This window comes from Zonotrichia albicollis, chromosome 1 (genome assembly GCF_047830755.1).
Source record: "Zonotrichia albicollis isolate bZonAlb1 chromosome 1, bZonAlb1.hap1, whole genome shotgun sequence".
Lineage (NCBI taxonomy): Eukaryota > Metazoa > Chordata > Aves > Passeriformes > Passerellidae > Zonotrichia > Zonotrichia albicollis.
This window is the reverse complement of record NC_133819.1, coordinates 117,063,867-117,077,421: the sequence shown is the minus strand read 5'-3', so window position 1 is coordinate 117,077,421 and position 13,555 is coordinate 117,063,867. Positions and strand designations below refer to the sequence as shown.

At 36.4% G+C, this 13,555-nt stretch overlaps 1 protein-coding gene across 2 annotated transcripts in view; it reads left to right on the top strand.

Annotated features, from left to right (window-relative positions):
- The window catches only part of NSMAF (neutral sphingomyelinase activation associated factor), a 45,064-nt gene that overhangs the window by 22,170 nt on the left and 9,339 nt on the right, over positions 1-13,555 (top strand). For both annotated transcript variants that reach the window (XM_074551317.1, XM_074551309.1), the window contains 14 exons: positions 719-798; positions 2,150-2,240; positions 2,330-2,393; positions 2,512-2,563; positions 3,507-3,627; positions 3,895-4,026; positions 5,809-5,851; positions 6,310-6,473; positions 7,788-7,896; positions 9,239-9,297; positions 9,751-9,818; positions 11,421-11,488; positions 11,723-11,846; positions 12,582-12,665. In XM_074551317.1, the coding sequence (XP_074407418.1) occupies positions 719-798; positions 2,150-2,240; positions 2,330-2,393; positions 2,512-2,563; positions 3,507-3,627; positions 3,895-4,026; positions 5,809-5,851; positions 6,310-6,473; positions 7,788-7,896; positions 9,239-9,297; positions 9,751-9,818; positions 11,421-11,488; positions 11,723-11,846; positions 12,582-12,665 (1,259 nt within the window). The remainder of the gene's footprint in view (positions 1-718; positions 799-2,149; positions 2,241-2,329; positions 2,394-2,511; positions 2,564-3,506; positions 3,628-3,894; positions 4,027-5,808; positions 5,852-6,309; positions 6,474-7,787; positions 7,897-9,238; positions 9,298-9,750; positions 9,819-11,420; positions 11,489-11,722; positions 11,847-12,581; positions 12,666-13,555) is intronic.

Below are 13,555 nucleotides of genomic sequence, written 5' to 3'. Positions count from 1 at the left end.
TGCTTGCTTTGCAAATCGGCAGTACTGAGCATTCAAAGACACTGTGATTCTTATAAATGGAAAAGAGGCAGTAAAATTACTTTTTTTTTTTTTTTAACAAGTTAGATGCACTGAAATGTGTAGAATCCAGGTGTTCTTTTATGATTCTTAGCATTGCAGATTGAATGCAAGAGGCTGACAAGGCTTGTGCCTGAATAGGCTCCTTGATTAAGGGTCTTAGTGCAGTTTGTGTTGGGATTTTGTCCTTTTGAAGATTGTGTCCCTCTGCAAGAACCAGAATAGGGGAAGCTTGTGGTATTCATCAGCACCTGCTCAAACACTTCAATCCAATTGTATGGTGGGACTTAACTGCAGCCTGACAGAGTGGTTAATGAGTAGAAGAAGATGATACCAGCTGCTTTTGTGCCTTTGGTAGCAGTACCTTGATTAGGTGATACTACTTGTAATAACTGCCCCATAGATTAACTATTAGTTCTTCAGCAAGAGGTTTGAGATTATTCGTACTTGGAAGGAAGATGAGTAGCTATTTACAGTAAGACTTTAGGGGATTGCACTTAGTAGGGAGGGAGAAAATTACTGTTGGCTTTTGTTTGCTTTGTTCCTGCTTGGATTGGCTGGATGGTTTTTGGTTTGTTTTAAAATATTGATTAGAGTACATTAAAGTCTAGTAGAATGCTTGGAGTCTATAACCAAACATTTGGTTTGTTTTTTTTTTAAGATCTGACAAAGCCTGAAACATTTCGTGACCTTAGTAAACCAATTGGTGCCCTGAATAAGGAAAGGCTGGATAGACTTGTGGTATGTATATCTTGGTATTCATATGCTGAACATTTTGTGCCTTGTACATATTGGCAATAAAAGGAGCTTTGTCCAGCAAGCTTTGGGAATTATGTCTTGGGAGTTATTCTATCAAAAGTTAGCTATAAACTTTATCAAAAGCAAACACACCTGTAACCATTCCACATTTATTTTCCAGCTTAATTTAATCAGAACTGGTTTTGTCAGTACTAATTTAAAATTATTTGAATCCATTTCCTCTCTCTTACTACCTTTTCATACATATATACTTTTAAAATAATATCCCAAAATCCAGTTAATGTATATATGGTGGCACTGCTGTAAACATACATGAATTTATGAAACTTCAAAACCCATGGATTTAAGTATGTAATGTAAAACACATGTTTGAAAGAAATAAGAAAAAGTAGTAGAAATCTTAAGTATTTCCATTTAAGAAAAATATTGAATTTGAGGGAGAGAACTTTAAAGGGAGGAAATTTGGATCCATGGAGGTCAGAGCACTAACTTGAAAATTCTATATACTTATAATAGTGTGCCAAGTTTTTCTGTTTCTCAAGGCAGGCAGGCTTTCCTTTCATAAGCTGTCAAACACATACTTAGAGACTTAGAAGGTCCTCAGTTATTTGGCTTTTAATTATTTGTGTAAAATTATTGTCTTCTATGGAAAGTTAATTATTGCAAAATAATTTATGGGACATTAGAAAAAGATACTGCCAGAATAACTCCATTATATTTATTAAAAAAGATTAAAATATTTCAAAATCATATAGCTTCTTAAGATTGTGGAAGGCAAGAGAATATGAACAATATTGTGTTTACAGTAACAGTAAATAAAGTCTCCCTTCTAAGGTCTGACTTCCCTTAAACTGTTATTAGCTTCATGCTTACTGCAGTAAAAGTTATTCTGTTCGTATTATGCTATTTTAGAGTAATGCATAGGAGCTTCAGACAGGAAAGAATCTCCTAGGCTGATGGAAGTCACTATGTTCTTCCATACTCTCATGAACCCTTATGTGAAGGACAAAAAGGAAGCACTTCTTTGTTTGCAGTTCTTTGAATTTGAGTCACTGCAGTTATGTGCTAAAGTGAGAGAGGAAAAAAACACTGAAACCCTGATAGTTTTAGATGATCAATTATGACAACTATTTTGCCATATTGATTTACTGCTCTGATTAAAGCTGCATGGATATTAGAACTTAAATGTTTATTTTATCATTGGAAGAAAAATTGAGGGTGGGTGGACCTAATCTGTGCCTTTAAAAAGAAACAGTGTGTATGTGTTCAGAATTGAGGCAAAGCAGCAGTGCTGATTTGAAACAGACATTTCTTTCTTCTTCCTATGCTGCAGAAACGTTACCAGGAAATGCCAGAGCCCAAGTTCATGTATGGAAGCCATTATTCTTCGCCGGGTTATGTTTTGTTTTATCTCGTTAGAGTTGGTAAGGCACCTTTTATATGCTCTCTGAGCAGACACCTCCAAAGCAGACAAGGTTTGGAGCAAGCTGATGCTGTTTTTCCTTCTCCTTAGCTCCAGAATACATGCTCTGTCTGCAGAATGGAAAGTTTGATCATGCTGACAGAATGTTCAACAGGTTTGTTTACATTTTGTCTATAACTAGGCTGGTTTGTTTTCAGATATGCATCAATGGGGAGTGCAATGCCTTAAAATTTTTTTCTTTAACAAATGTGTGATTGATCTGTCTTATCTAGCATTGCAGAAACCTGGAAAAACTGTTTGGATGGTGCAACAGATTTCAAAGAGGTAATTAAATGGCTGGAAAATTATTCAAGTATTCTCATCTGTGCTTTGCTTTCTCATGTACTGTTGATTTGAGAGTGTTTGATTGGAGTGTGTTAGGTTGTTTTTCGTTGTTGTTTCTGCTTTTCAGTTGTATGGGTTTGGTTTTTGGGTTTTTTGGTTTTTTTGTAAGGCTGGTGACTGCATTTTATGAATCCTTTATTAACTGTATATTAATCCCATATCAACTGCATGTTTGCTTATCTGTGCCTGATTTCTGGCTTTTAGTTTAACAGAAGTACAATGTGAATGTTAATGGAAATACATGGGAATTACCAGAGTGTGGATTAAGGCTGAAAAGAAAATTTTATGTATTGCCTGCTGGAATCTTGGCTATATTGCAGTGCTTCATCCAGAGAATGAAGAAGAAACTGTAGAAGTAGTATCTTGGGTTTTTGAGCCCTGAGAAACCCTAACTTGTAGAATGTGTTGAGAAGAATAAACTGTCACATAGTAAATACTGTTAAACTCCGTTATCAAAGAAACATTAATACAGTGATGCTTTTTTAAAAAATAGTCTAGAGTTAATGGTTAGATATGGTGGTATTTAAATAATTGGTTTAACCTATGAAATTTGTCATAATTTTAGTTTTATTCTAGATTTTAGTCTTGACTCTTACTTGATGTCTTAAAAATGAGAACATAGCTATGCAATAATTCTAAAGATACTCATAGATGTTATGGATTCATATGTCACACATTACTTGTTAAAATGTGTGCTACTCTGAATTTAGCAGTTTGGCTCAGAGACCTGTCTTGTAGGGAAAACCTGGAAAGCCTGCCCAACTTCAGGGCTTGACATATGAACTTTAATAACTTTCTTTCCATTGAATGATATGTTTAAGCGATGAAAGCTAAACTAATATCAAAACTTGGTTGTTTTTTTGTTTGTTTTTTAAAATTCCAGTTGATTCCAGAATTTTACGAAAATGATTCTAGTTTTCTAGTAAATAGTTTGAAGTTGGACTTGGGAAAAAGGCAAGGTGGAAAGATGGTTGAAGATGTAGAGCTTCCACCTTGGGCATCAGGTAATAATAGTCAAACTTCTTGTATTATTAATTCAATTCAAGATTGTTGGAATCATTGTTCTTCCTCAAAAATGTCCGTTCTGGTTTCTTCTAAATGAACTCTTTCTATAAAGCACTAACATAATAAATAGGTGCTTTTAATTTTTGTAAGAAAATTGACATTTAGTGTGGGGTGTTTTGTTGGCTTTTTAAGAATGAGGAGGAAGAGAAATGGATGCCAATACTGAAAGGGATATTTTCTCCTTTAATTAACCTTTATCTTGTCAGGTCCTGATGACTTTCTTCAGAAGTGCCAAGAGGCTTTAGAAAGTCCATATGTATCAGAACATCTGCATGAATGGATTGACATCATATTTGGCTACAAGCAGAAAGGAAGTGAAGCAGTTGCAGCTCACAATGGTAAATACACATTCATAGAACTAGCAAAAATCGGGGATGCCTCAATTATGCAGGAGGGGTAAATCACAACATATCTGTGATGCTTATTTTGTTTTGAGTGTTCAGAACTGTGCTTAGAATGCTTGATCCTTGCTGGAAATAGTGACTTACCTGGCAGTATTGCCTTCATGGTGATTTGTATCTTTGAAGATGTGCTTCAGAGGGTGGACAAGATGATTCTGTAGCATTGCTGGGAATTGCTTGCACATCATAGTGTAGCAATATAGTATGGAATTAGTGTTTCCCAATTAAAAATGGAAGCCTGCAGGGTCTCCAGATAAACATGGATTTAGCCTTCCTCCACTGTAATTTCAGTGGGAGAATTTCAATACAATTTCCCCCTCCTCCTGAGAGAATTGTTAAGGGAAAGAATGGGCTAATGGGCTCCAGGTCTTTGGAGCAAGAATGAAGGAAAAAGTATGTGTTAGTTCTGAAATGTCTAACTGCATGTGAGACATTTCAGTGTTTGCAGCCTTACTCTGAACATGTATCTAGCCACTATGGGGATCCCCCTTACAAAGAGGGGTGTTGTTATGTTACTGCTGTGTAAATGTGTTTATTTACACCTAATAGTATTACCAATGATTAACTTATTCATCAGTCTGGTATTTCAGATGTGTATGTTACTACCCAATAAGAAAGTGCCCTCTCTTAAAAAAAAAAAAGAGTAGCAGATCTGATTTTTAGGGTGTTTATTCCAAAAGCCCTGATCCTTTTGAAGGACTTCTAGTAACAGAAAATGTTGAGATAGTTTGCACTTAAAGATGTAATAAATTCAGAAAGAAAACCTTCCTACAACAGTGGTGAGGGTAGGAATAAGCAACATTTTGATACTTGGCACTAATTCCAGAGAAAGATAATTTCTAGTTTCTAATTCCAGGGAAAGATAGTTGAGATAGCAAGGATTGTTTTGCTGGGGCTTGTTTGGTTTTGGGGTTTTTTTGCTGTTTGGTTGAGGGTGGGTTGGGTTGTTTTCCTGCTGTTCATTTCTTTCCAGTATACTTTCTCTACATGTCCTTAACATACGATTGGCTATATTTTAGAGCTATAGGGTTTGGCATTCAGTCATACTGTGAGGATAAGTGTCAATTACAATGTACCACAGACTTTAAATACAGTAAATCAGCATGTAAATTATGGCATATATATTTTTACCTCTCAAAAGCGACCACTAATGAGAGCACTTTTTATGCATAATGTGCTGCTTCTGATGCAGTATGGATTTTTATTAGCATAATGAATTGCAGAAATTTAAGCAGATAAGAGAGTCAGAAGGGATCTGTGTATGAATGAACTTTGGTCAAAGTAAATATTCTTAAGCAGAGGCCTCGAAGTCATTTGCGTCATGACAATTCACCTGGAAAGGTGAATACACAGATCTTTCTGATCATTCTTTATTACTTTCTGTTCCCTGTCTGAAAATTAACCAAGGATCCAGTTATGCAACTGTGCTTGCTTTCTTATTTATCTGTTTATATATTTATTTATTGGGGGTAGCTATTGAAGCTTTAGTAAGCAGTCCTTCCTCTATGAAAGTACTAATTCCTTCTGAAACTTCCTGAAAATCTCTTGGAAGTCCTAAGATTTTTCAGGTAAAAAAAAAAACAGGATTAAAATGTAAGACCTCAAACTCTAATGCCTGCTGAAGTAGCTTATTTGTGAGTAAAAATGCAGCTGTTTGTAGGAAGACAAACAAAATGAACCTTGTATATCTACATTGTACAAATAAACTTTTTTTTCCAGTGTTTCACCCATTAACTTATGAAGGAGGAGTGGATTTAAACAGGTAATTAACAAGAATCTGAATGTTTTTGTTAAAGCAGTTAGCTAAGTTTCTCAGTATCTCTCCAGGTTCTCTGCCAGCTGTAAAAGAGCTCCGTACATGAATAGTGTTACTCTTCCATTTTATACTCCCAAATATGCAGAGAACCAGCACCATATTCTCAGTTTTAGCTTTCATTGAAAGACTGTTTCTTAAGCATTTCTTCAGTCTGGCTTTTCTGGAAGTGCTTCATTTTTTCAGTCATTGAGAATATTGTTATTTTACAAAAACAAAGTTATATTTTACATAAACAAAGTTATGAAGCTGTTATGATTGTAAATCTTCAGTAAATCAGTTCTGTAAGAACATGCGATGTTCTGTAGTGCTGTAGTAACTGCACACACAGTTCCATGCTTTTGGGGAAGGGGAGGGGAAAAAAGCACTTGTTTCCATGGCTTAATCATATATCTTGTTTTGTAAAGTATTATGGACCCCAATGAAAAAGTAGCTCTGCTGACACAAATCCTGGAGTTTGGACAGACGCCAAAACAGTTGTTTACAACCCCTCATCCTCAAAGGAAAATTCAGAAATTGAAAAGCTTGTCTCGAACATCTAGTCACAGCACTTCCATAGCTGAGTCTCCAGGTAAATGTTTAATAGATAAACTAACAATGTGAAGGATTTGTAATTTTGAGTAGTTTCTTTCTCCCACAGGATCTCATTATACAACTCTCTTGGCTACTTTCCCTGTAAGGCAACTCAAGATAAATCCATGAACTAAATCTTAAAGAAAAACAAAATTAGACCAGTTTCAAATTTCAATATACAGGTGTTGCCCTGTATTTTGCCTTCTCTTCCAGTGGTCTCGTCTGGGACTGTTGCACCTCTGCTTCTGAAGCTGTGGAAGGGCGATCATCCCTGGCCTTTCCTGACACTTTAAATTCAAGCTGATGTGATGGCAGTTTCAATGGCCATATCTGCAGGCATTCTAAATGATGCAAAGATCTGTTTGGGTTTTTAACAGCAATGTCTTAGGGGGGTAATTAATTAATTAGCTTGATCAAAATAAACCTTAAGAGCTTAAATTAAGCATCTGAATTTTTTCTCCTTTTCCGTGACTTGAATGAAAATCTGAAAGGACATATTTTTCCCCCTGTATTGTAGGGACAGAGTTGACTGAGTAACTTTCTTCTAGAAAAGGATTGTAATGCCCTCACAGGCATTACAGTTGCCATTCAAGGCAGTACTTAAACCACTTCTCCAAAACTAAGATGCTATTGTCTTCATAAATTATATAGTGATTTAACTATAAATTGGGCTGATTCAGCCCAGGTATCACTTAGAAAGATCTTTCTCATTTGATTGTCTGCAATTCACTTACCATTTGATGGCCTTGACTTTGAAGCAGAGGAATGACAATGAGTGCTACTTAGCATGGCAACCTGTAGCATCCAATGGCAAGAGGAGCTTTGAGAGTTGTATGGGGTGATAGTAATGGTCATGTATTGAATAGATTTGCTGTCTAAGTCATTATTTCATTCATCAATGTTTTCTCTTGAGTTTGACCATTTTATAATTGACATCTAATTATCTCAATTTTGTTGCATTTTTAATCCCTTAACTTTTGCAACAATGAAATGAAGTTGTGACACTCTTAACATAATGCAGTAGAATAATAAAAGCATATACTTCATTGTAGCAGTAAATGGCTTCTCTAGTTCTTTTCCATTTGGAAAGGCCTTGACATTTCAAAGGACATCAAAACATTGCTGCAGAGATTTTAGGTTTCCATTTTTTGTTTGTTTGTTTTCCATTTCCTTTGGATTAGTCTAACAATCTTATTCCTGAAGCTCTGCATGATTTCTGTAATTTCATATTTATGTCAGCTACCTAGGTATTTGAAATATGTCTTTTTATTTTCTATTTGTGATGGAACTTTATTGTGGCATTTTATTGCAGTTTCTCCAAATGAAGAATCATTTGAAGATTTGACAGAAGAAAGTATAACACTTGCCTGGAACAATATTGCCAAACTAAAATTAGATACACAGTGTAAAATTCACAAAGAGTAGGTACTATTCTTTCCGGTCAAAATTCTTCCTCTGAACTGGGAGGGGAGGTGGGAATCTCTGTGTCAGTCTGAATGATGGGTTAGGGTTTAAGGTAAATACTTTTCTTTTGGAGATGACTCAGTGATTTGATTATGCAAGATGAACTTGAGTATAGGATGGGTTATGAATCCAGAGAAGGTATTTGTCAGCTTGATTTTTGCTGTTGTTTTTCCTTGGCTCTAGATCTGTATAGGTTCATTATCATTTTAGTACCTGAAGCAGATATTGATTACTCTTCTCTAAAACTGATAACAGCAGCCAGATAAAGACTCCAATTTATTTTTTTTTATAATGTCAGGAGCACAAACTTCATCCCATCAGATTTGAAAGGTTAAACACTTAAGTTGTTCCACTGTACGCCTCAAGCTGTTGCTGCATGAGCAGTTTGCCAAGTCTCAGCTATAGGTTTTTAGTTTATCCGGGTACCAAACTACTGTTCTGGTGGAGTCCTAGGGATTCAAGGGTCAGTAGGGGCTCTTTTCAGGTGAACTTTGAAAATACCTAATAACAAACAGCATCAGCCATGTGTTAAAGAACAGATTTTCCTTTGCCCCAATCTGTCCTAGTGACTGGGCTGGTTAGGAGGATTTCTTACTACCGTGAGTCCAGCTACTTTCTTGGTGACTGTAATCAAATCTAGGAAAACATTACCATGTCCCTAAAACAAGGTAATATTTGTAGTGAGAAATCTGTTACCAGATTGTTAGCATTAAAAAAATCTTGATCCTGAAAAGAGACTCAAATTTCAGCTTCAGATTATTTTTATTACTTTTTTTTTCCCGAAGACTGCTGAGAAATAATGAGACACAGAGCTGTGTAACAGAACTTTGGCTGTGCAGTATGCTCTGTGCTTCCTAATTCCCTGACATAAGCTTTGTCTAAAGTTCTTCCTATAGTGACTTTGCCAGTGTCAAATTAAAAGAGAAAAAAATGTGCAAGTTCCAATTCCTGACACTTGAGGTTTTCAGTATCTGCTTGTAGGCAGCTTCCTGATTATTTGTAGCTAATCCAGAATTGGAAAAACTAAATGTGAAATCATTTCTCTTCTCACATGGGCAAGTCCCTTCTGATGGAGTTCTTATGGAACACTAGGGATCCTGTCCTGGTGTTTCACATTTTATGTCAAGGTATATTTTTGTCTCTAGGCAGGTAACACACCACTGTAGTGTTTTTAATCTCCTTGAATGTCTTAGCTCTTACAGAGCTCAAGTAACAGATTTCAGCTGTAGTCTATTTACAGTATGGTGGTTCAGTTTCAAAATCTATGAAGTCACCCACAAGCTTACTTGTATTAAACAGGGCAATTACTGGAATAGCAGTCACTTGCAATGGGTCTTCTGTTTTCACTACATCCCAGGGTAAGTATTGCACAGGTATTTACCACAACCTGCAGGATAAATGCAGGTTAATGTTGTTTTATTAACAAAATGGCATGAAACTGAAATATATATCTGGTGTAATTGAATAGCTTAACTATATGAATTTGCTCAGTTTTAGATGATTTTGACTCAAGTATTTCAATATTATCTAGGCTTGGAAGATAATTTCAGTGATAATAATAATGGACGTTTGTCCATTTACATACCAGAGTTCTCTTGGAGTTTGATGGGCATGTGGTAGTCCATGTGTCTGTAACTGGTACAAAACTGGGTAGTTCCAGGCCTAAGTCACAAGCCTTATAAAGAGTTTCTCAGAGACTATGAGAAACCTGTGTCTGCTTTTCATACTAAGATATTCAAACAGGAGCAAAATTATTAGCTTCTAGAATATAAAATAGTCTTTTTATTTTCTATTTTGTCCCTTATTCCCAGATTCAACTTTGAAGATGTTTTCCAGAGACTCGAAAACCATCCAGAGAAGTGTGTCCTTTTCAAACATGGTAGGCTGCTGTCAAAATAAGAATGAGATGATTGGGAATCCTCTGAAAGCTGCTCAGTGAGATGGCTCTTAGCATCCATCAATGCATCTTTTCTTTCCCCTGCCTACTCAGTTGTATTGTGTGTGAATAATTTAGCAGAGTGAATTGAGACTCTCTCAGGCCACCAGAGAGACAGAGCACATTCTGCAAATGCAGAAGAAGTATTAAATGGTTACACTGTCTCTGTTCTGTGTTGCCCTGCTATCCAGGGAAGAGCTTGTGGTAGACAGTCTGGCATGAGCAGGGATATCTTCCTGAGCAACCTTGAACTGCCATTGGGACCAGAATTTCAAAGTTTAAATTCCACCACATGCTCACACCAGCATTGCCTTACTGCACCCAAGTGTTTGAAGCCTGTGAGTCAGCCAGCAGAGAAAAACCAAGCACAGGGAGTGGAATCTGTGCTGGGTGAAAATGAGCCATCCTCCTTCCATGAGCAATGATCTCAGCAACTTGTGAACAACACTTTCCCCCTGCTCCTACAAGAGAATTTGATTTTCTGTGCTTGAGCACTGTGGCCAGACCTGAGTTATAAAGATACACTCCCAGTTGCCATATTCAATTTTTTATTGGTGCAAGACACCAAGATACATCAGTTTTCTCTCTATCACCATCTCTAGGGGGAACAAGAATGGCAAATGTGTTGCCCAGACAGAAGCCATAACATGCTCTGGCTGGTCCCCAAGTAAGTTGCAGAATCAAGACCCTGTGGTCTGCCATGGGGCACACTAGCAAGTGAATCTAGACACATCAATTCCTAATCTTCAGCAAAGGGAAATTTGGGAACATTGCTTCTTGGCACTGTGAAAAGGGAGCTCTTTTACTTCTAAGCCAAAAGTCTGTTTTTCATGAGGAGGCTTTGTATACTCTTATTTTTTTCCCCTATAGTTTTAGTGCTGATCTAAACATTTCAAGCAATGTTAAAAGGAGTAGTGTTTATAGTCCAGCAGGTTATTTTTTTTCAAACAGACCTAAAACATGACCAGTAATGACAGCAGGTAGAAGCACTGGGCTGATTGTTGGTTTTTTCCTTGCCATTCCTAGTGACAGTAATGTAACTGAGCAGGTACCTGTAAATAATGTTTCTTGTTCAAAGTAGTAGGAATCAGACAGTTGTATTTCTTCTTTGAAAGACCTGAGCTTTAGGTACTGAGATAAGTACCTGTGATGGAGAACAAACATCAAAAGAATCTGCATTTTTAGTTTCTGTTAGCCATTTGTGTCTAGAATTTAGAGCAGCTTACAAGATGAAGAGCTGACCCACTTACTTCTGAGTGAGGAATTACATACCATGTGCTTGAAATACAAGATTCTTTAGAAAGATTTATCAGTTCTGCATGTATTTCTGAATGTTTCTGCTACCTTTATTTATTTATTTATTTATCTATTTATTTAATAGAGATTAAGTATTCTTGATGTTCAATGTCTTGATCAGTGTTCATATAACATCTGCATGTTATTTTTATAGAAGATTAAAATGCTTCTTGTTCTCCAAAAGCATGTTAATGTACTTGAACTGGATTTGGGGTAAGAAATTGAGTATTTTTTTTTTCTTTCTTGCAGGCTTTATCATCTTGTCTAATCTTACCAGGAGATACCACTGTCATAAGTTCTTCATGGGACAATCATATGTGTGTATTTACTTCCTGCTGACTTTATTGAATTTCATGGAGTGCCTTGGTTGCTATGTTTATGGTTTTAGATAATGATACAAAAAACCATCACATTTTTAAAACACAGTGTCTGTATTTCTGTTTTTTCCCACTAGATTTCTGTTAGAAATCACAGAAACAAAGTTACTTTATTTAAAAGAAAAACCCTTAAGTTTTACAAAATGTAATGCTTTTATAACCTTTCTCTGTTAGATATTTTTATTCAATTGCATTTGGAAGACAGCAAGATGTCCTATTGGGCCATGATGATGCAGTCAGCAAGATCTGTTGGCGAGATGGGCGCTTATTTTCTGCATCTTGGGATTCCACTGTGAAGGTTTGTAGATGAGACTGTTACAGTTACATGACTATTTATAGCCAGCACCTTGTAATATTCAGCCTGCCAAATGCTTTGAGGTCTTTGTACCTTTGTACTAGAGTAATAACCTGGCTAGTATCACAGTAAGTTTATTTCCAGAGCTTATTCGTCATTTAGCTTTAGCTTAACTGTTTCAAAGCTAAAGTGTTTTTTTCAGAAAATTTCATTCATTATAACTTACTGTAAAAAATTAGGATTCTGAAGACAAACTGTATTTGTTGGAGAAACTGGAATGTTTTGTGACTTTGGCAGTTCTGTTTCTTGGGTGGAATAGATTTCTAAAATGTTTAATAATTTTGTAGTTTACATTCTTCAGCTAAGAGAAGCAGAAACTTGCTAATCTAAAGAGCATGCCTACAGTTAGGTGGAAAGATAATTTGGAAGCTAGAGACAGGAAAAACTTTCCCGAAGCCTGCTGTGTATAATTTCTTTGGTAAGTACACATTTAGTGCAGTGATACACCCACTCTTAGGTAGGCTCTGTAGGGGATCTGGAGTGAGCAGAGTTGTGTTCACCATGGGGCTGTGCTTAGGGTAGAGGAGTTCGGGTGCCATTGCTGTACTCTGCCACGTAGGCAAGGCCCACAGTGAACACAAGCAGCCACCCCTTGTAATGTGAGAGTTCAGCACTGAAGGAACCCATCTGGGGTTATATTACTGCTTCCTTGAACAAACACAACTATCTGTGTTGTAGGTGTGGCACTGTGTTCCTGGAGAGACCTTGAGCAATAAAAAACACCACTTTGAACTGCTTGCACACTTAGAACATGATGTCAGTGTAAGTATGTTGATGCAGTGTCTGAGAACAAGAAAATTAATTGATGATTTAAATCATGATCTAGTGGTAAAGCACAAAGATTGGGTTAGGGGCTGAGGGTTGTATTTTGGGAAATGTGTGTAGGGGCTTTTTGTTTTGTTCTGGGATTTTCACTGTCTGATGGTTCTGCACCAGTGTTCTGGACTTCCTGGGTTGAAAGGTCCATTTCTTGGGACTGAAGCACCAGTATAAACAGAGGTTTCTTCATTTGTCTTGCTCAGCTTGAATGCACAGAATTCCTATGGGGGGCAGGAAGGATTGGGGGGTTTTGCTTGCCTCTTTGCTTTTGAAAACAGATTAATCTTTTTTCAAGTATTTTGATTGTTAGTGTCCTCTTAATGTAAGGCAAGCAAATGAAAAAGAAATCCTGAATTGTTTACCATGCTGTCATGGTAAATATCTTAATGAATTTCACTGTAAATATACAAACACATTGTGTGCAATGCATCAGAAATGTGTAACTGCATACTTTTGTTTATGGCCTCTAACATCAGTCTGTGAAGATATTTAAAATTATTATGTTCTAAACCTTCCTAAGAGTTAGTTTTTTAATAGATCACAACGTTGGCAAATATTGAAATGGTTCTGATAGCATTTAAGAACTGTACCCAAGAGAACTGGAAACAGCTGATGGGTAGGAAGTTTTTTAAAAGTTAAAAATTTTACCCTTAAGGGTAGAGTCTAGCAGTTAGATGGAGAGTATTGGTACTAAAAGCAATCTGAAATGTCACTTAGCATTTCTGATTCTGCAAAGCAAAAGCTTTTTAAAAGGTCTTTAAAGTGACCTATTTTTTCCTCTTACAGTTTGGATTTTTCATACTTGTACCTAATTAAGGGTGTTGAGAATTAAA